The sequence below is a fragment of the Leopardus geoffroyi genome, chromosome A1, assembly GCF_018350155.1.
Source record: "Leopardus geoffroyi isolate Oge1 chromosome A1, O.geoffroyi_Oge1_pat1.0, whole genome shotgun sequence".
In the NCBI taxonomy this organism is placed as follows: Eukaryota; Metazoa; Chordata; class Mammalia; order Carnivora; family Felidae; genus Leopardus; species Leopardus geoffroyi.
In genome coordinates this window covers 192,922,126-192,944,015 of record NC_059326.1, presented here as the reverse complement: position 1 = coordinate 192,944,015, position 21,890 = coordinate 192,922,126, and the positions used below count along the sequence as shown (strand labels likewise).

The window sequence follows — 21,890 nt, the reverse complement described above, 5'->3', positions numbered from 1 at the left end:
GAGTTGGCTACAGTGTGGGGTACCAAGAATAGGACTCATGTCTACAAGAGCAAAACTCTAATTTAATTAAGCCTTACTAAAGCCCTATGTCTTTCTCTGGAATATCCATCCCTGATTCCAAGAGAATTGAAATCAGGAGCATTCTCTTTGCTGTGACTTCTCTTCCACATTTACCCACCTCCAAGGACAGAGGTAACTACTTCCTCCATGTGGCTGTTTTTAATGTGCAGTCTCGCCTAGTTATAACATTCTCATGGTGTTACCATCCCCATGTGATAGACAAGAAACTGAGGCTGAGTGAGGATAGAAAGCTACCCTCTGCCAGCTGCAGAGTGGCAGAGTCAGGACTTGAACCCAGATCTAGACCACTTTTTCTCCCTCAGGCATGTACAACATCAGGTTTATTCAACTGACTTGTATTTCAGTTTGGTCTGTGGATGGTGTCCTGTGCGAGGGAATTAAATGTCTTTCGTAATTCCCTTCAAAATGATTGGATTGTTCTATTCAAAGTTGACTTGGAGAGAAAATTTTTGAAATGCTTCCCTTTGATTTTGACTTCTTTTCTTTTATATTCTAGTGCTCCAGCATTAAGCCCTGAGGGTGCATCTTGAGAGCCAGTGTATTAGATTTGTCTTTGTGCCCCAAGGGCTCAGAATCCTTTAGGGAGTATTAAATTGGGGGCTGCCCAGTCACAGATGGGCTCAGTTATCTCCCGGTGGTCCCAATGCCTCCCACCCTCTCCACAGCCCTCAGCCCAGGCCCTTTCTCCCAGTCAGTGAAGAGCAGTGATGAATTCTGCAACGGGAGACAGAAGCTGCCCCCTACAGATCAGAGGTAACTCCTGGGGAACCATTTATGCCTGTGTCCTTCACAAACCATCGTTAAGTCCAAAACAGATTCATTTGACCGAAAGGGCCTAGAGTTAAAACAGCGAGGATTCTTTTAGTGACGAGTGACGGAGACCCAACTCAGTCTTAAGAAAATGTATTGACTCACGTAACTAGAAAGACCACGAGCAGAGCTTGGCTTCATCTCTAGCTGGATCCAAATCCCTAAATGATGCCAGTAGGAACCTCTCTCCAACTCTTGGCTCTGTTTTCCATTCTGTTGAATTCAGTTTAAGACAGGGAACACACATGGTGGCCCCAGGCAGACCAGATTTATATCCTCCCGTGTTCAGTTTCAGCAAAAAAGAGCCTCTCTCTCTCTCTCCTGGTTATCTCAGCAAAGATCTACTCTGATTTATAGGTGCCCTGTTCCTGAACTGTCACTGTGGTTGGGAAGATGCAGTGTTCTGATTGGCTAAGCCAGACTCCCTCGCCCAGCCTCAAGGCAAGGCAAGGACCTCCCCCTGAACCCTGTAGAGTTGAGAGGTGGAAGATTCCTCAAGGAAAATCAGGATGCTACTACCAAAGAAGGAGAAAGAATACAGAGCAGGCACCTAGGTCTTGCCCACTGCATCTATGCAGTTTCCTATTGGCATGAGGGGGACCTGAGGTCCAGCAAGAAGAGGGGGCTTGGATTGTTGCATGCAGAGCAGAAATTAGAAGCCAGGGCATCAGACTCCTACTCCCTCAATTTTTGTCTTTTATGTCTTCATTCTTCTTTTGGCTTGTATAATTAATATCGTTGCTACATTATCTGTGTAAAACTACTAATATGTGTAAAGGGCAGATGGGTTTAAATCAGGCTCTAGCCCTTACCGGCTGTTTGACCTTAGGCAAGTTACTTGGTTTCTCTGTGTCTGGTTTCCTCCTCTTTATAGTCTCTACCTTGAAAGAGCATTGTGACAATTAAATAAAATTACTTTCTGCATATAAAGTGCTTAGAACATTGCCTGGCATAATGGAAATCCTTAATAGATATTTTCTGTTATCATCATTATCATCTTCCACTTTATTTTTAACTGCTTATCAGTATTCCATAGTTTGAAGTATTCACCATTTATTTAATCTTTCCCTCTAGATGGACTGTCACTTTGTTTCTCTTCTTTTCACGTTTCAGAGTGGGTCAGGGAGCAACCCAGGCCATGCCCCTTTGTCCTTCTGCTGTGCACGTGTAACTAAACTTTGCCCTGTTGGGTTGGGACCTCATCAGATTGTGAACCAGGTGGTGATGGACGTGCCTGTGCAAGGGATGGACGGTTTTTCACTTGATTTGGTTAAAGGTCTGAAACTCCACAGTGCCCCTTTTATGGTGCCATTGGGGGCCAGAAATACTGAGGCAAGGGGCATCAAGATTGATGTGCTGGAAGTTACATGGTGTCACTGCTTTGACCCCCTACAAGGGCACTACTCTGCTCTTTTCTGCCCCTAGAGGGGCTCTTCCAAGAACCTCAGAGGCCACGCTGCACTGGGAGCCCACAGAGACTTGGACGCTATCAAATGGGTTTGCCATATGCCGTGTCATAGGAACAAATACACGTTCAGAGAAGAGCGCAAAGGAAGACATTCCCTAAATGTTTAGCAGAGGTCAGCCCCAGGTGTTAGGGTGTTCCTGTGGTTACCAGTTGGTTGTTAGCCTTTCTGTGTTTTTTAGACTTTTATCCTTATCACTTTTGTCATCAAGAAAAACATTGTGGTATGTTTTTATTCAAGTATAATTAACATACAACGTTACATTAGTTTCAGGTGTACAATATAATGATTTTAACGATTCTCTACATAACCCAGTGCTCATAAGTGTACTCTTAATCCCCTTTACTTATTTCACCCACCCCCCCACCCACCTCCTCCCTGGTAACCACCGATCTGTTCTCTGTAGTGAAAGAATCTATTCGTTTGTCTCTTTTTATCTTTGTTCATTTGTTTTGCTTCTTAAATTCCACACTGATGACGTCGTATGGTATCTGTCTTTCTTGAGTGCTTTCACTTAGCATCATACCCTCTAGCTCCATCCCTGTCATTGCAAATGGCAAGATTTAATTCTCTGTTATGGCTGAGTAATATTCCATTGTCTATCGATGGGCACTTGGACTGCTTCCACGTTTGGCTATTGTAAATAATGCTGCAGTAAACATAGGGGTGCATGTATCTTTTTGAATTAGATTTTGTTTTCTTTGGGGAAATAGTAGTGGAATTACTGGATCATATGGTATTTCTATTTTTAATTTTTTGAGGAGCCTCCATACTATTTTCCAAGTGGCTGCATCAGTTTGCATTCCTACCAACAGTGCACAAGTGTTCCTTTTTCTCCACATCCTCACCAGCCCTTATTTCTTATGTTTTCTTTTAGCCATTCAGTAATCATCGGGGAAACGCAAATTAAAACCACAATGAGAAATCACGTGACACCTGTCACAACAGCTAAAAGAAGCATTATTTTATATACATACTATCTAGGGGCGTCTGGGTGGCTCAGTCAGTTAAGCATCTACATCGGCTCAGGTCTCGATCTCACAGTTTGTGAGTTCGAGCCCACTTTGGGCTCTGTGCTGACAGCTCAGAGCCTGGAGCCTGCTTCCAATTCTGTGTCTCCCTCTCTCTCTGCCCCTCCCCTGCTTGTGCTTTGTCTGTCTCTCTCTCTCTCTCTCTCTCTCTCTCAAAAATAAATAAACATTTAAAAAATTAAGTAAATAAATAAATGCTATCTAGATATGAGTCCTGGATCCAAGTCACTTACCAGTCTGGGCCCTATTTTCCTTATGTGGAAAATGGGATCAGCACTCTGGTTTGTCTCCCTTCCTGGGGTTGGTACCCCAGATATGCTATATATCTAGCATATAGATTAGAGGAGAGAGAAGGAAGAGTGCTCTGTAAACCATCAGGCACAATGCACTGGGGGGAGGCAGAGTTGTTATTGTGTGGTCATAGCCCAGCCCAGCCTCCTCGCACTGGGAGCAGTGCCCTAGTTTCCCTTCCCGAAGACCACATTCTCTGGCTGCTTTCTGAAGGAACTTGGCAAAGGGATGCTTCGTGTTTATCACGCACCAAAGAACGGGGCACACCCCATCACCCAGTGTTGAACCCTCAAGACACAACATGCAGACAGGTCTTAAAGAGGGCTGCTAAGACGGGGGTGTCACTGGGGATGGGGTGGCCTTCTCTTTCCTCCCCACCATCCCCAGGCCTCCTCTTGCTGCTGTGATCTGAGGCCTGATAAGAAGAGGAGAGAGGGGCGCCTGGGTGGCGCAGTCGGTTAAGCGTCCGACTTCAGCCAGGTCACGATCTCGCGGTCCGTGAGTTCGAGCCCCGCGTCAGGCTCTGGGCTGATGGCTCGGAGCCTGGAGCCTGTTTCCAATTCTTTGTCTCCCTCTCTCTCTGCCCCTCCCCCGTTCATGCTCTGTCTCTCTCTGTCCCAAAAATAAATAAACGTTGAAAAAAAAAATTTTTAAAAAAAGAAGAGGAGAGAAGGGGCTCTTTGCATGAACTCCCAACAGGAAGGTGGCTGTTGGGCAGGTCTGTGGAACCAAGTTTCCTGCTGGATACTGGAGAGATTCATTCCAGCATGTCACACACTTTTTTATTTTTTTATTTTTTACCTATATATTTTTTTTATTAATTTGTTTTATTTTTTATTTTTTTAAACTTACATCCAAATTAGTTAGCATATAGTGCAACAATGATTTCAGGAATCGATTCCTTAATGCCCCTTACCCATTTAGCCCATCCCCCCTCCCACCACCCCTCCCATAACCCTCAGTTTGTTCTTCATATTTATGAGTCTCTTCTGTTTTGTCCCCCTCCCTGTTTTTATATTATTTTTGTTTCCCTTCCCTTATGTTCATCTGTTTTGTCTCTTAAAGTCCTCATATGAGTGAAGTCATATGATATTTGTCTTTCTCTGACTAATTTTGCTTAGCATGATACCCTCCAGTTCCATCCATGTAGTTGCAAATGACAAGATTTTTTGATTGCCGAGTAATACTCCATTGTATATATATATCCCACATCTTCTTTATCCATTCATCCATTGATGGACATTTGGGCTCTTTCCATACTTTGGCTATTGTTGGTAGTGCTGCTATAAACATGGGGGTGCATGTGTCCCTTCGAAACAGCACACCTGTATCCCGTGGATAGATGGCTAGTAGTGCAATTGCTGGGTCATAGGGTAGTTCCATTTTTAGTTTTTTGAGGAACCTCCATACTGTTTTCCAGAGTGGCTGCACCAGCTTGCATTCCCACACACAATTTTTTATTTAAACAAAGAGCCTCTACTAAGCTGGAACCAAACTAATGACTAGTGCCCATGGCAAAAGTCAAGTGTCGTTGGGTGTTTATTTAGTCACTAAATGAGTGGATGGATAGAGGAGGGAGAAAAAGAGTAGCCCCCAGGCCCCCTAACAAAGGTACATGTTCCAGGCTATGATCTAAGCTGAGCCTTTCATTTGAGTTCTGAATATTCTTTAGTTCCATGATTAAGTTAAATTAGAAATAAGTTTAGTCAATCGTAGCATTACCTACTGCCCTTAATATATGCTGGTGTTTGCGTGTCTACTGGCAGGCTGTGGGGCCCAGCCTGGGATTTGAGAGAGCCAGGACTCTCTACGGGGTAATAGCTATATTGTGTTTCACCCCGTGGACTCCAGGCAACTTATTACCACCAACCGCCCCCAACCCTGCTTCAATCCAACAGGCCTCCTGTGAAATTGGATGGAAGGCAGGAACTTTTGTAGCAAACTAGATATCGCCTGTCTTTTCTTGGCCACAGAGGACCCAGCCGAGTTGAGGGAAAGGGATTTTTAAGAAGAGGTGCTTTATTTGTGAAAGCCAACGAAATGAAGTTAGAGACTGCTCCCAGAGAAAGCTGGCTGACATAACCAAAGGGATTAGAGGTGGGGGAAGGGCCCAAGGGGAGCTGCGTGAGGCCTGGATAAAAACAACCCAGCCAGATGGAGGAGCAAGATGGCATGTGAAGGAAGTCCCGAGGTCCCAAGGGGAAAGAGACCGACTTGTCCAGCAGAACTGGACCGGCAGAATTAGGGGGGGGTCCTGTCCACACAGCTGGAACTGACCTCACTGCCAGACACCAGGGGTTCATTCCTACTCTCCCCCGCCCAGCTTCCCTTGGTGCCTCCAGCAAAGGCAGAATCTGAAACTAAGGGGACTGTGACCCTGACCCATTTTCCCCCTAACATTTCTTTCTGAAAATTATCAAACCTACAGAAAAGCTCTGAAAGACTTGCACATTGAGCGCTCATGTGCACCATCTAGATTCTGCAGTTAGTATTCCTCTACTGACTTTATCATATATCTGGCCATCCCTCTCTCCATCCGTCAATCTATTTTCCTTTTTGAGATGTTTCAAAGTAAGTTACAGAGAGACCCAGGTGCCTTTGGACAGTTGATTCAGTGGCATAGGAAAGGAGACATTTTGTTGTTACGTTTCTTGCCCCAGTTGTCACATATTTTCTCCAAAAAACTTCTTACCAACCTTGTGGAGCTCCCTCTTTTACTTCTGGGCTATCAACTTCAGAGGTCTCCAGGGGTCCTGGAGGCAATGCAAGGGACTGACGCAGCTCTGGTGTAAGGTTGTGGGGAGTAGCAGGAGCTGAGGGGGCCCTGGGAGCACCTGCTCCATAGAGAGGGGTGTCCACTGTCAACTCCAGCCCACTGCCGCCACATGAGACTCATGAGGATTTTTTGTGAGATCTTCTACATTTTAAGTGTTTCCAAATAATGTTTACAGACTGGGTATCAAAGATGACTCTTGTGTATGAGTTTTCTGTAGTTGTCATGGCAGATTACCATAAACGTAGGAGTTTAAACAACACAAAGTTATTCTTACAGTTCTGCAAGTCCGAAGTCCAACATAGGGCTCCTTGGGTGAAAATCAAGGTGGTGGCCAGGCTGCGTTCCCTCCTGGGGGTTCTGGGGGAATCTTGCTTATCTGGGTTGTTGGCGGACTTTAGTTATGAAGAGTGAGACCCCGTTATCTTGCTGGCTATCAGCTGAGGAATGTTTCCACCTTCTAAAGGCTGCTCACCTTCCATGGCTTGTGAGCCCCTCCTTCAGTCTTCAAAGCCAGCAGTGGTGAATTGAGTCCTTCTCACAGTTCCGTTCTTTGCCCCATCCTTCTCATCTCTCCAACCCAACCAGAAATGTTCTCTACCTTTAAGGACACTCGTGGTTACATTGGACCCCCTTGGGTAATCCAGGGTCCTCAAAGTCATCTCAAGGTTCTTAACCTTAACCACATCTGCAAAGTCGCTTTTGCCACATAAGGTAATATATTCATAGTAGACATTTCTCCAAAGAAGGTAAACAAATGGCCAAGTAAGTATATGAAAATATACTCAACACCATTAGTCATTAGGAAAATGCAAATCAAACCAAAATAAGATAACACTTCACACCCATGAGGATGGCTATAATCAAAAAGATGGACAATAACAAAAGTGGAGAAATTGTAACCCTCATAGGTTGCTGGTGGGAATGTAAAATGTTCTTGCCACTTTGGAAAACATTTTGGCAGTTCCTTGAAGAGTTCAACGTGGAGTTACCTTATGGCCCAGCAATTCTACTCCTTGGTATATACCCAAGAGACCTGAAAACATGTCTACACAAAAACTTGTACATGAGTGTTCATGCCAGTGTTATTCATATAGCCAAATATCAGTCAACTCAAATTTCAATCAGTTGATGAATACATAGATGAAATATGGTATATCCATGCAGTGAAATGTTATTCAGCCATAAAAAGAATGAAGTATCAATCCATGCTAAACATGGATGAACCTTGAAGACATGTTCAGTGAAAGAAGCCAGGCACAAAAGACCACATAATATATGATTCTATTTGCATAAAATGTCCAGGATAGGAAAACCCATGGAAACAGAAAACAAACTAGTGGTTACTAAGCCTGAGGGGAGGGGAGAATGGTTAGTGACTGCTAATGAATATGAAGTTTATTTTGGGGGTGATAGAAATGTTCTGGACTTAGATAGTGGTGATGGTTGTACAACTTGGTGAAGTATGTTAAAAAGTACTGAATTAGACACTTCAAAAGGGTGAATTTTATGTTGAGTTTTATGGTATGTGAATTATATCTCAATTAAAAAGGAGATTCAATATATAAGATTAAGCTTAAGTAAAACTGCATAGTCTTGTATATTAAATATAAAACTTTAGCATGAACTCATGATGAATCTACTAAGATATATTTTTGACTCTGACCAGTGTAAAGGCATAGAAACCATAACCAACCTAGTAGTTAATGAAGGCCCTTAGTGTCCGTATTGCAGGATCCAAATGGTGATATCGATGATAATCAGGAGCCAGGGTTCCTTGGCAGAATGACTGATCCAGGTGAGGGCAGAAAATGTACAAGTTAAGCCTGGAGCATCTTTTATAATCTTTTATCATAAAGCAAGGAAGTTATCAGTACTCTGGGGTCATATCCAAAGGACTAGGAGCCAACTTGAGAAGACTCTCTTGGGCTAACGATGGTTTTATTTGGGAACCAGTAAGAATAATATTTGCAGTGAACTGAAACATATTATGTTAACATTTATGACCTCCTAATGAAAACAGATAATTGGCTGTCTTTGGAAGATGCTGGGGAGTTGAGTCATTCTAAAAACTGATAATCAAGAATGTATCATGTCTTTCATGTACTTCGGGGTAAACAAATTGTTGATGTGGTCATTTTTCTTCATTGTAGTATCCCTGCTAGAAAATCAAGAATGATAGAATAAGAGTATCACCATTTTAAAAACCTCCAGTGAAATGAAGGATTTAGACATTGGTCATCGGTGGCCACCAACATCACAAAAGGAAAGATAACTGGACAGTATGTTTTTCCTTTGGGATGCTCACACCACTAGGAAGAGGTTGCCAGAATATCTCATCAAAGTAGGTCACGTCTCTAGATCTAACCACCAAAGTACTGGAACCAAGGAAGAGTGGACAGAGGAACGTGTTCAGAGACACCACAGCAACCCAAGCAGCAAAATGCAGACTGTAGGAAATCCAGTAGGGCAAAGGACCCAGTTTCTTCAACAAGTACATTGTAAAGAAAAAAAGAGACTTAGAAGACACATCAGCTAAAGGCAGCATGTGGGCCTGGTCTTGATCCTGATTTAAGCAACTGTAAAAAGACATAAGAAGAGCAGGGAAACTTGAGCACCAACTAGATATTTGATGATACTAAGGAACTGTGTTGATTCTTTGGGGGTGTTACAGTGATATTAAAGGCCCACAGGGCACGGCCTCCCACCCCAAGCTTACCATGTGCCTGATGGAGAGCAGAGGAGAAAATGTGCAAGCAGAGCCCAGAGAGGGAGAGCAGAGGGGACCAAGCCAGTGAAGCTGAGTCCGTTCTTCCAAACTCATGGATAAATGGTTTCTCCTCCACTGGTGAGGAATGTGCAAGGGGTAGGGAGAGAGGCCAGAGTTGGACTGAAGCTGTCTTCCACTGGGAATCCTGAGGATGGGTAGCCACCTTCCTGTGGCTGTTGAGGCTTAAACAAGTTAGCACATGGAGAGCGCCAGACCCCATGTTGCTCCCTCAGCGCTGGCTGGCTTTGGTTTGTAACTGCTCTCCTACAGAGTCAGGGGGCTCTTGCATACATATACCTGTGTGCTGTGTGTGCAGGAACTGGAGGCCAGGCTTCGGGATGCTAGGTGGAAGGAGGTTCTGAAGTGACTGAGGTATCCCTGGCTCTCACTCATTCCCTAAAGGCTGGAAAGGAGTGGGCTTTGCAGTTAGCCAGTTGTTGAGTTCTGATGGCGAGAGGAGAGCCGAACCTGACCTCTCCTTGTCCCCTGTGTCTCCCTCTAGCTGCAACAGCAAGCGCTACCTGGAGACACTCCCCAACACCAGCATCATCATCCCCTTCCACAACGAGGGCTGGTCCTCCCTCCTCCGCACCGTCCACAGCGTGCTGAACCGCTCGCCCCCGGAGCTGATCGCCGAGATCGTGCTGGTTGATGACTTCAGTGATCGAGGTAGGGCCCACCCCACCCATCTTCCTGCCCCCCACGCTTCATCGAGTGACTGGCCAAAGGGGTGGCCGGTTTTCTTCTTCAGCAGCAGGAATGTCTGGGCCACCGTTCACTGATGCTTGCTCTGTGCCCGGCCATGACCGTGTCCCTGTATACAGTATCTCACAACAGAAGTAGGTTCTGTTTTTATCCTGTTTGTAATAATGTAGAAGTGTACTGGAGTGCAAATACCAGAAAACTTGATGAACTTAGGCACAAAAGGGGTTCATTCATTCATTAATTTCATAATAAGACCCAGAATTGATACAGCTGCCTCAGACTGTCATCAAAGAACCAGACTTCTCTGTGCCTGCTTCCTCATCCTCATGGTCGCAGAATTGCTGCTATACCTCTGGAAAGTGTGCCTTTCAGACAAGAAGCAGCAGAAAGGGCAAAGAGAACAAAGCCTCCTTTTTTTTTTTTTTTCCCAAGATTTTGCCTTCTTATTCAGGAAAGTCCCCCCCCCCCCCACCCCCCAGGGAAAGATTTTTGGTCAGAACTCTGACATCCAGGCATCCCTCTCTGCCAGGGTGGCTGGAAATATGAATGTTTTGATTTGGGGCCTCTTGAGTAGATGTAGGAAAGGGAGAAGTACATTAGAGAAGGTGTTGAATGAGCCCATTTTGCAGAGGAGAAGACTGAGATACTTGCCTGCTCTGAGTGGGCTCACTGACGTGGTCTTTCCTGAGGGAAAGTAAGTAGGGTGTGATAAGGCAGTAAGGGTGATACTCACTAACTCTCGCCGTCTGTGTACCAGCCACAGCTGGGCCCTCTCTCATGGGGCGGGCCAAGTATACCACTATATACTTGGGGTGATGCCCATGGCATCTACTCATGCTGTTCCCTCTGCCTGGACACGCTCTTCCCAGCCCTTCCCATGAGCAGCTACTCTCACACCCTCTTCAGTTAGGTGCCCCACCCCCACCACCATTCACTCTTCTCCATGCATAGTTGCACGGCTACTTGTTGACCTGTTTGTTGTCAGTCCTGCTCACTAGGTCACTAGATCATTTGCGGTCTAGAGCAGGTGATTCAGAACTGTTTGCGAATTAGTGAATGAATGAACCAGGAGGGAGGAAGGAAGGAAATGCATGGCAGCTACACCCCCACCACATAAAGCCACATTAGTAGCAGGGTCGTCTTCAGCCACGGAGACAGATGTGGCTGTGGAAGACACAGACGTTCCTTCTGTGACTGGTGCTAGCCTTGTGTCTCTGTGCTCCGCCTCGGGAACCTGTCACCTGTTTTCTGAAGCATCAGCTGTCCTGGGGGTAGACCCACAGCACTTGGCAGGATCCCTCTCGAGGACATTAGTCTTCCAGAGGGAGAATAAACCAAACATCAGCTGGATTAGAAGCGAGCGTTTCTCCTTGAACAGCTAGAAAGAATTTTTTTTATTTTTTTTAATGTTTGTTTATTTTTGAGAGAGAGACAGACAGAACGTGAGTGGGTGAGGGGCAGAGAGAGGGAGATGCAGAATCCGAAGCAGGCTCCAGGCTCTGAGCTGTCAGCACAGAGCCCGACACGGGGCTCGAACCCACAAACTGTGAGATCATGACCTGAGCGAAGTTGGGTGCTTAACCGACTGAGCCACCCAGGTGCCCCCGAATTTTAAAACCATGTAGGCTACTGTCTTTCACTGTGCGTCTCAGAGCACTAAGAGCACAGGGGTGCCTCAGGGAGCACCGTGGGCAGTATGTGCAGGTGCAGGTGGGGTGCAGATCCCTCTCTCGGCACGGTTTATATTTGGTTCCTGAAAAGGTGTTCACTAAGAGGAGCTGCACTGCTTAAAAATGCGTAATGACCACAGATACAACTGAGCCTGCTCATTTTACAGACGGGAAACCCGGGGCCGAGAGCAGTGGAGGGCTTACCTAGAGCACCCAGCTGGTGGTTGCAGACGGGACAACAGTCCCGTCTTGGGGCTCCCAGTGAGGCCTGTGCCTCCTCAGCTCAGCTGTTTATGAAACACATCTGCAGAAGTGCATTTTACTCTTTTCTTTCCCCAAGGCCACTTCTCAATAAATTACTTTTCCAGCGTATTAAAGAGCAGAGTTGTTGCTAAAAAGAGCTCATTATCAAGCACATCCAGTCCTAGACTTACGATGGTTTGCACCTCTAATATCCCAGTTTCTTCAGTGTTGTACTTGGTGATAAAAATAACATGACACACCCACCCTCCAATAATAAAAGAATGTGACAGTCTTGAGAAAGAGGTAAATTTCGTAAGAATGACATTTTCCAAGTGCATCTCTTTCTCCAGAGAGCAAAATTATGGATCCTGTGTGGTGCCGTTGCCAGACCCTAATACGATAGGGAAGAGAACAGATACTATCCCATTTCACAGATGAGAATGAGAACTAAGGCCCCTGAGTGTTGCCCCTTTGTCTCAGTGAGTCAAGTGTGCACCCCAGAGAACTCTTACCTCAGGCCCCTCAGTCCTACACATCAGCTGTCAGATTTTGCAACCTGCATTTTTCAGAAAGGTAATCATCATTCGTGTTCTGAGAAGAAATTCTTAAGGCAGCTTTGGAAGAAAACTTACTCAGCAGTGATTGTTTTAAAAATGAGATTTGGGAGAAGCAATTTCAGAACTATGGAGAGGCCTGTCCAAAGTACGGCAAATGTGGGCCATCACGAAAGACAGATTTCTCTGGGCCACATGAGCAGAGGCAGTTCTCAGCGTTGAAATTCATAGATGCTAACAACGGACGAGATTGGTGCTGCCCAGCAGAAGGCATCTTCCTCTGAAATGAGTCTCCTCCAGGATCCTCAGGGCAACTAATTGTAATTCAGCTAAGGGTTGAGACCTCGGGTAGGAGACAAAATTGGAGCAGATGAATGCTTGAAATGAGAACCAGAGCTCTGTGCAGGCAGCACCGGGGACAAGACTGGAGGCTGGTGCTGGCCTCACAATAATCCCGGCCTTGCCTACAGATAGAGCACTGCAGTTTTCCAGGGGTGTCCAAAAGCTCTTCAAATGTGTGCTTGAGGATTAAGAGGACACAGAGATGCTTTTGCACGAGTGGGAGAGAAAGACGAGGGCGGAGGGGGGCAGACCTGCCTCCAGACGGCACTACCCGGATGGCAGATTTTTTATTAGGAGACACAACAGACGCCTTTTTGTTCATTTGTATTTTTCTATTCCTTTTCTCCTTTTCCTGCCCACTTTCAAATAGTGTTGGTTTTGCAGAAAAATAGGATATGCAGTAATGGAAAGGGGTATTGTCCTTGGATGAATGATGGGCTACCTGGGATGATGAGGTACAGAAATGAAAGGCGTTGGTATGATCTCATTGACAGTATTTTCCTCAACTCCCTATCAGTAAACGAACAAACAAACACATGGAGAAGGAAGTCTTTGTTTGTTTGTTTGTTTGTTTGTTTGTTTGTTTGTTTTGAGAGAGAAAGGGAGAGGGCTGTGCACCAGTTGGGGAGGGGCAGAGAAAGAGGGAGAGAGAGAGAATCCCAAGAAGGCTCCATGCTGTCAGCACAGAGCCCGACCCAGGGCTCCCATCTGACTATTGAGAGATCACAGCCTGAGCTGATGCTTAACCAACTGAGCCACCCAGGCACCCCCTTAGAATGAATTCTTCAGCAGGTGTTTGTAGAGCTATTGATGGGTCCCTGGCAGTGAGTGGTGCTGGGGGGATTACAGACACTGCTGGACCCACTGGCTCACACAGTAGAGACCCTCACCAGTGAAGCCAGAGTCAGGTCCTCTTTCCCATGAGGGACTTACAAATTCTGACATGCACTCTTATACCAGCCCAGTCATGGGAGCACATCAGGGAATCCATTCTGCCCTGCCCTGGTCTGCATTTCAACATACCGCTCTTGATCCTGCCCCTAAGCATCCGCATCTGTTCCTCTCTCAGCCTTCATTTGCTTCCAGGACCCCACCGCCATTGGGGTGGCTATTCCCCACCTCCACCGTATCGCTTCAGTTCTTTCGCCATGAGTTTTGTACTGCTTATTTTGTTTTTCCCTTTACTTGTCCTGATTTAATTCATCTTCGTATATTCAACGACACTCATGAATCGACTGTTGCTGATGCTGTGCTAGATGCTAGGGATACAGCAGGGCTGACACAGTCTTCTCCACAAAGACTCACATCTAGATGGGCAGACAGACGAGGTAAGAGATCATTGTAAGACCATGGAGTGTGTGACCCTTGGTGGAGAGCCAGGTACTGTGGAGCACAGAGAAGATCAGGGAAGACTTCCAGAGAAAATTCTAGCTAAATTCCATCCTAAGAGATCAGTAGATACTACTTCCTGGGGTATGGGGTGAAGAGTATTTGAGGCTGAGAGGACAGCATGAGCCCAAACTAGGAGTGAAGTAGAAAATATGCAAAGTCCAGAAAGAGCCGTCTGTAACCTCATCACCTGCAGGCAATTACTATTAACATTTAGGCTTTTTCCCCCCACCCTCGGGTTTTTAATATAGACTTTACCTTTTAGATCAATTTTAGGTTCACTGCAAAGTGAAGCTGAAAGTAGAGAGTTCCCATATACCCCTCCACCCCCACCACACACGGAGCTAGCCACTGGCCCCCATCAATGCCCTGCACCTGCATCGGAGTCACATTTGTGACAATTGATGGACCTACGTTGACACATCACCCCAAGTATATAGTGGTATACTGGGGTTCACTCTTGGCGTTGTACATTCTGTGGGGACAAATGTATGATGGACATATATCCACCATTATAGGGTCCTACTGAATAGTTTCACTACCTTAAAACTCCTCTGTGCTGTGCCCGTTCCTCCTGCCCTCCCCCTAACCCCTGGCAGCCACCGACCTGTTTGCTGTCTCCATGGTTTTGCCTTTTCCAGAATGTCTAATATAACTGGAATCATACTCCAGGCAGCCTTTTCAGATTGGCTCCTTTCACACAGTAATATGCACTTAAGGTGTCTCCATGGCTTTTTATGGCTTATAGCTTGTTTCCTTTTGGTGCAGACTAATATTCCACTATCAGGATATATCACCATTTAATTATCTACTCCTCAACTGAAGGACATCTTGGTTGCTTGCAAGTTTAGGCAGTTATGAATAAACCGTTTTAAACATCCATGTACAGGTTTTGGGGTGGACATGTTTTTAGCTCACTTAGGTAAATACCAAGGAACACAATTGCTGGACTCCCATGGGAAGAGTATGTTTACTTGTGTAAGAAGCTGCCAGACTCTCCCAAAGTGACTGTACCATTCTGCATTCCCGCCAGCTGTGAACGGGGGCTGCTTTTGTTCACAGCCTCACCAGCATTTGGTCTTGTCAGTGTTCTGGATTTTTGCCATTCTCATAGGTGTGTAGGAGGGTCTCGTTTTAATTTGCATTTCCCTATGACGTGCTGTTGAGCCTCTGTCCACATGCCTGTGTGCCATTTGTAGATTTTTTTTTTTTTTTTTTTTTGGTTTCCAGTGTCTCTTCATCTCCATTTTCTTTCTCATACCCTCCCAATCCCCTTTTAGTTCCACTCCAGCTGAGGTAACATGTTCATAGTCTGGTGTGTGTTATTCTACACCATTCTGCATAATAATACTAACATGTAACGGCATGTAATAACAAGAGCTAGTACTTAATGAGCACCTATTTTGTGCCAAGTGAATTCCCTCATTCATTACTATAACACTCTCATGGGTTCTCTCCTTCCCAGTGTGAAAACCACTGGGCTCAAATGATCTCAAACTGCTTTTGCCTACTTAAAAAAGGTAGTATTTCTATCCCCATTTTATAGATGAGAAAACTGAGATACAGGGAAGTTACGTGAGTAGCCAATATGTGCTTAGCTCAAAGAAGCAGAGCTTTGTTTTAAAACCATGCATTCTGAGGCTAAAACCTTTACCCCTAATCTTTACATGGCTTTTTGTTTTCCTTCCCCCCCCCCCACCCTTTTAAGGATCATACTGTACACATTCCTCCTTTTATTCCTGTTAATGTATCACAGATAACCCTTGGGTCAAAAGATATAGAGCTAACTCATCTGTTTTTTAATAGCTAGCTAATATCCCTCTACGTTTAGTGCCTTTACATTGTACTTTGTGTAGTGGACGTCCAGTCATATTTAACTTTGTATCCAGGTTTCTGTTACTTAACTTTTCTACAATCAGTTGCCCTTGTCATTATAAAATGACTGTCACATCTTTCCTTCTCTGACTCAACTGTGAAATAGAGACAGGAGTCAAGTGTCCCCAGAATATTAGCTGTATTGTTGGAGAGGCTGGTCCAGAGAACACAACATCGATCTGTTCCTACCGCTTTCCTCCTGAACTAACTGACCCGGGGACAAGCTTAGCAGCTAAGGAACTGTGAGCCTCCCTGGCAGGGCAGAGCCTATGCCAATGAACACACCACAAGGAGGAAAAGATAGAGCAGGCCACGCAGGTAGAATGATGGTGTGTATTTTGGCTTGCCCAGCATCACCTCCCGTGACCGCTCCAGACATAAAATACTGTTCCCTCTACAGTATGAGGGCAGAAAAAACAGTTCCATCTTACAGATGACCAAACTGAGGCTCAAAGAGATTGGTGGTAAGTGGCCTAAAGTGCTTACCTGCCCTTAGAGTAAAGTAATCCCCCTTTATCTGTGGTGACATGTCCTAAGAACCCCAGTGGATGCCTAAAACCGTGGATAGTACCAAACTCCATGTTTACCATATTTTTTTCTATATAACCGCGATATAGCTTAATTTATAAATCATGCACAGTAAGTGGTTAACAACTAATAAAATAGAACAACTAGAACAATATACTGTAATAAAAGCTATGTGAATACAGTCTTTCTCTCTCTCTCTCTCTCTCTCTCTTCTTGTGCCTTACTCACTCTTCTTCTTTTTTTTTTTTTTTTTTAATTTTTTTTTTAAATTTTTTTTTTTTCAACGTTTATTTATTTTTGGGACAGAGAGAGACAGAGCATGAACGGGGGAGGGGCAGAGAGAGAGGGAGACACAGAATTGGAAACAGGCTCCAGGCTCTGAGCCATCAGCCCAGAGCCTGACGCGGGGCTCGAACTCACGGGCTGCGAGATCGTGACCTGGCTGAAGTCGGACGCTTAACCGACTGCGCCACCCAGGCGCCCCTACTCACTCTTCTTCTTGTGATGATGTGAGATGATACAATGCCTCGTGATGAGATGAAGTAAGGTGAATATGTAGGCACTGTGAGGTGGAGGCAGGCTACCATTGACCTTCTGACAGGTGATCAGAATCCCCCGCCTCCCGAACCACTGATGGCCGCAGGTACCTGAAGCCAGAGAAAGCGAAACCGCAGATATGGGGGGGACCGAGCCAGTCTCGGTTGGTAATCCCACTTGACAGAAAGGATTGATCTTCCCCGTGATGGGCTCCATAATCTTAAGAATCCCACATCTTAAGTGTCAGTCTCTAGGGTGTCTAACAACTAAGAAAATCCACAGGCTTCTTGATTTTCTTCTCCTGTAATATCTTTGACATCTACAACGCCTCTCGCTTGGAATCCAAAGGAGAGGACTCCTAAGAAGATTAGAGCTGTTACAGCATATCAATTAGTTTATAATGAGGGAACTCTAGAAACCTTCTGGTGGATATCTGGCAGGAACACAGGATGCAGGAGTCAGTATGTTTATGGGATATTTTGTGCATCTTTAAAAAAAACAGGATTTTGTGAATCAAGCGCTGTATAAATGATTTACAGAGATAGCAAAAAAAAAAAATCAAATAAATCGCTCAGATTGCATCTGAAGCATCAAAAACCCTGATGTTTGGGAAAGAATCGTTTCTGTAGTGGAAAATAGCTGCATTACATTTTCAGAAAGGTGATGTTTCTATTGAGGTGGGTGAGCCTTCTACATTTTAAAAACTTGGCACAGCACCACTGTGCTAAATTGCCGATACTCTCCTGATTTTCTTGTGAGGATTAAAACCTACCCCTTTCCACTATTTTAGTGTTTCCTTGAAAACATAATGTCGGGGGGCGGGGGGGGCGAGGAGCAACAGCCAGTAGAGCAGGTTATTGGAGGTCCTTGGAATAAGGCTTCCAGAAGGAGGACCACAGAAAGCCCTTGGCTTAGGGCTGACATGAATTGTTATTTACTCAGGGTCTTGAGGGAGATGAAATTTGAGGCCGAAATGAAAGTAAGAGGTTCCTCAGTACCTAAGTTGATTTGGCTCAAACCAACCAAATCTTTTCACATCCTTCACACTTAGCGCCATGGCTGGGGAGCTGAAAGGGCTGATTTGGTCTGTATCCAGGAAAAGGAACAGGCAATACCAGCAATAATAGTAATGCAGCATGGTACTTGTGTGGCACTTACTGTGTACCAGGCACTGTTGTAAGTGATTTAAACATGTTGTATTTCATTTTATAGGAAGCCTCTTGAGTGGCCAACATTTGCCTTAAGGGAAAATTCACCTTCAGTAGACAGTGCAAACCAGGGTACAAGAACTTCACCTCCTCTCCATACCCCAGCTCCTGAGCAAAATGACTTTTAGGTAAAAATAACAACAGAGCTTTTAGGTAAAGAAATGCTTATGTCTAGGGGTGCCTGGGTGGCTCTTCACGGTTCGTGGGTTCAGGCCCCGCATCAGGCTCCGTGCTGACAGCTCAGAGCCTGGAGCCTGCTTTAGATTCTGTATCTCCCTCTCTCTCTGTCCCTCCCCCACTCGTGCTCTGTCTCTCTCTCAAAAATAAATAAATAAAAATGTTTTTTAAAGAAAAGAAATGCTGGGGTGCCTGGGTGGCTCAGTCGGTTAAGTGTCCGACTTCAGCTCAGGTCATGATCTCGTGGTCTGTGAGTTCGAGCCCCGCGTCGGGCTCTGTGCAGACAGCTCGGAGCCTGAAGCCTGCTTCGGATTCTGTGTCTCCCTCTCTCTCTGCCCCTCCCCTGCTCATGCTCTGTCTCTCTCTGTCTCAAAAATAAATAAAAACATTAAAACAAATCTTTTTAAATAAAAAAGAAATTAAAAAAAGAAATGCTTATGTCTAACAGATATGTTCTGCTGCTGTCATTCACTGTAAATATTGGCCCAGTTCTCTAAATAATACAGGTTCTAGCCCGTTAACGAAGCACATTGGCCAAAAAGGCAGGCATTGGCTCTAACCTGCTGCGAACACCAGACACACAGGCAGCTGTAAAATGAGCTCATTGCAAAAAGATACTTGGAGGATTCTTCCCAGTTTCCTTGCAGAACTTCCAGCCCCTGAAAAGTTCGATCATGTCTTTTGTCAGGCGACCCCCAACTCCAGAGCCAATTTGGTTTGATTTGAATCCAGAAGCACCTTCACAGCTGTAAACATTGGGGACTTAAAATGTCACCAGTTTTCCTAGCCAAAAATAGGTGATCCTTGACAGTTCTGAAGATCAAGAAGGCCCAGTCCACACACTTGCCTGTGATTTACTTACTCCAGAAATTAAAAGGAGAAAATTGCAGTACCGGCAGTCAATCTAGTGTTCATGGACATTGCGAGTTTAATTTCTCCTCTGGCTCTCTTCAGTCTCTAGCTTTACTATCTCAAGTAGAGCGAACTCACGAAAATGCCACTTTTGCATCATTATATAAGACAAAAAAATAAGCGTGTAGGAAGGCCATAGTAACATCTCTTCCCCTTATGTGATTTAGTCACGTTGGTTCCTGTAAAGTATTAACAGATTCAGACTGCCTCTTCCAACTTTTCTGGATGCTGTGTACATGCAGGTCCTTCTCTTGAAAGACCAAAACGTTCATTCTTCCCAGAATAATAAAATAATAGTAATAATTTTATTTGCTTCATATGTGCAGACCTCTTCAGAGATGCCCACAGTATTTATGAGCATCCAGGAGTCTCAAAATAAGCAGTAATGCCCACCATCAACTGTATGTCCTCCAGTCCTGTGCCTGTTAACGCATGGGATTTACTGGGCATTACTAGTAATGTGCAGTGAGGGTGAATACAGAGGGAATTCTAAAGCTATGCTTTGTGCCCAGTCTTCTCAGAAACCGTTAGGTTTTTTTTTTTTTTTTTTTTCCTGTAGGCTGTCAGAATATATGGTCTAGAATATTCCAAAGAACAAGTGCACTCCAATCTCTGTTAATGTAAAACTCAAACTAACAACTACCTTCCCAGAATCTCCACAACAGCCAGCAGATTCATTTTAACGAGGTGGGAGGAAAGACCAGACCTGACCTTTCCCGGAAAACCTGTCCCTGCTGCCGTAAGACAGAAGTGGTGCTTGAACTCATGAGTGAATGAAAATGACCTATAAATAGACCTGGTTCCTGAGCAGAGTTGACTGTAAATATTCTTTGTGGTCGACAAAAAACCCTGTTTTCTTCCTGCCTTCTGGCTGAGGGAAGATGAGGGACAGAGTGAGTTTGGTGACCTACTCCTCACCTATGGTTTGTGCCTGTGCTCCTGCAAGGACAGCTGGTCACTAATACCATGGGGGTGGCCCTGGCCCGTCTGGCCAGTGATGTTCCTTCCCCATGGCCATGGTGACTTATTCAGGGGGCTGGCCTGTGGTGCCAGCTGAGCCGAACTAGTTCTACCCCATCCTCTCCCATCTCATGAGCCAATATGTTCGGCAGGGCCCAGCACACGTTGGCATTCAGTAAATGGTTCTTGTTAATGATGCTATTATGGTGGTGGTGGTTCTTATTACCATTAACTGGGATGTGGGGTGATGGGTGCTGAGCTACCCCATCTACCGCAAACGCCTACTACTGGGCTTAGTTAAAATCAGAAACGAGTCAGGGGCGCCTGGGTGGCTCAATGGGTTGAGCGGCCGACTTCGGCTCGGGTCATGATCTCGCGGTCTGTGAGTTCGAGCCCCACGTCAGGCTCTGTGCTGACAGCTCAGAGCCTGGAGCCTGCTTCGGATTCTGCATCTCCCCCTCTCTCTCTGCTCCTTCCCCACTCGTGCTCTGTCTCTCTGTGTCTCTCAAAAATAAATAAGCATTAAAAAATTTTGGGAATTTCAAACTGGGAAAGCATCAACTGGGAAGCTTGTTAAAATGCAGGTTAGCAGGGCCCAGCAGCAGAGATTCTAAGTCAGTGGTTCTGGGGCAGGCCCCAATAATCTTGCTTTCTCAGCCAGTATCTCATACTATTTTGCTAGAGTTGAAATGGTGTTTAGACTTGGAAAACACCAGATTATAAGAATGGCAGGACATCGATCACAAACAGATGCTTTGCGATAGAGTTGGATGGTGATTTCTGTGAATGTGTGCATAGTCTGGACTGCATGAGGTGCAAACACATGTGGCCCTTGGGGGAGGAGACCAGTTCAGTATCAGCCAGACCCCTGTTTTCCGGGACGCCTTGTCATAAATAACTGCCTCCCTGGAGCAGGCCATGTGGATTTATGGTCCCACATTTAATTTCAACTGCTATTCATTAATCCTGATGATCTCACTTAAATTATTAAACAGTCATATTCCAATTTTGAGGGCACTAATTATATCCTCGAGAAGCTGTTATTATCTGGATGATCACATACACTCAGCCAACACCAGACTGTTTTCTCCCCACTCATCAGAATTTTATACTTTCTCAGGATTTTTTTTAGTTGCTGAGTGTGTGTGTTTCATATGACAAGATCTCCCTGCTGAGGAGGTATAAAATGCTGGAGCAGGGGTTCTCAAATTTTGGTGTGCAGAAGAGTCACCTGCGAAGTATGTTTAGTATGCAGATTGCAGGGCCCCACCCTGCAGACATCCAGGTTCTTAGCCTGGGTGAAGCCCGGGAATCTGCACTCTGTCCAGCTCTCTGGAGATTCTGATGCAGGCGGTCCCAGGACCACCACTGGGAAACTGAAGACCCGAGAGGATAAAGCCCTCATTCAAAGCCCTGCACCAGAGCCACAACCCACATCTCTGGCCCCATTGTCAGGATCAAATGAGATAATAAATGGGAAAGGGCTTTGGAAAGTATTCAGCACTCTATAAATACGAGGAGGCACTATTATTTTCAAGCTGGAACGGCCTTGTGACAGAAATGGCTTG

General features: G+C 45.2%; 1 protein-coding gene across 3 annotated transcripts in view; it reads left to right on the top strand.

Annotated features, from left to right (window-relative positions):
• The window catches only part of GALNT10 (polypeptide N-acetylgalactosaminyltransferase 10), a 224,938-nt gene that overhangs the window by 112,363 nt on the left and 90,685 nt on the right, over positions 1-21,890 (top strand). For all 3 annotated transcript variants that reach the window (XM_045436518.1, XM_045436527.1, XM_045436507.1), the window contains exon 4: positions 9,725-9,891. In XM_045436518.1, the coding sequence (XP_045292474.1) occupies positions 9,725-9,891 (167 nt within the window). The remainder of the gene's footprint in view (positions 1-9,724; positions 9,892-21,890) is intronic.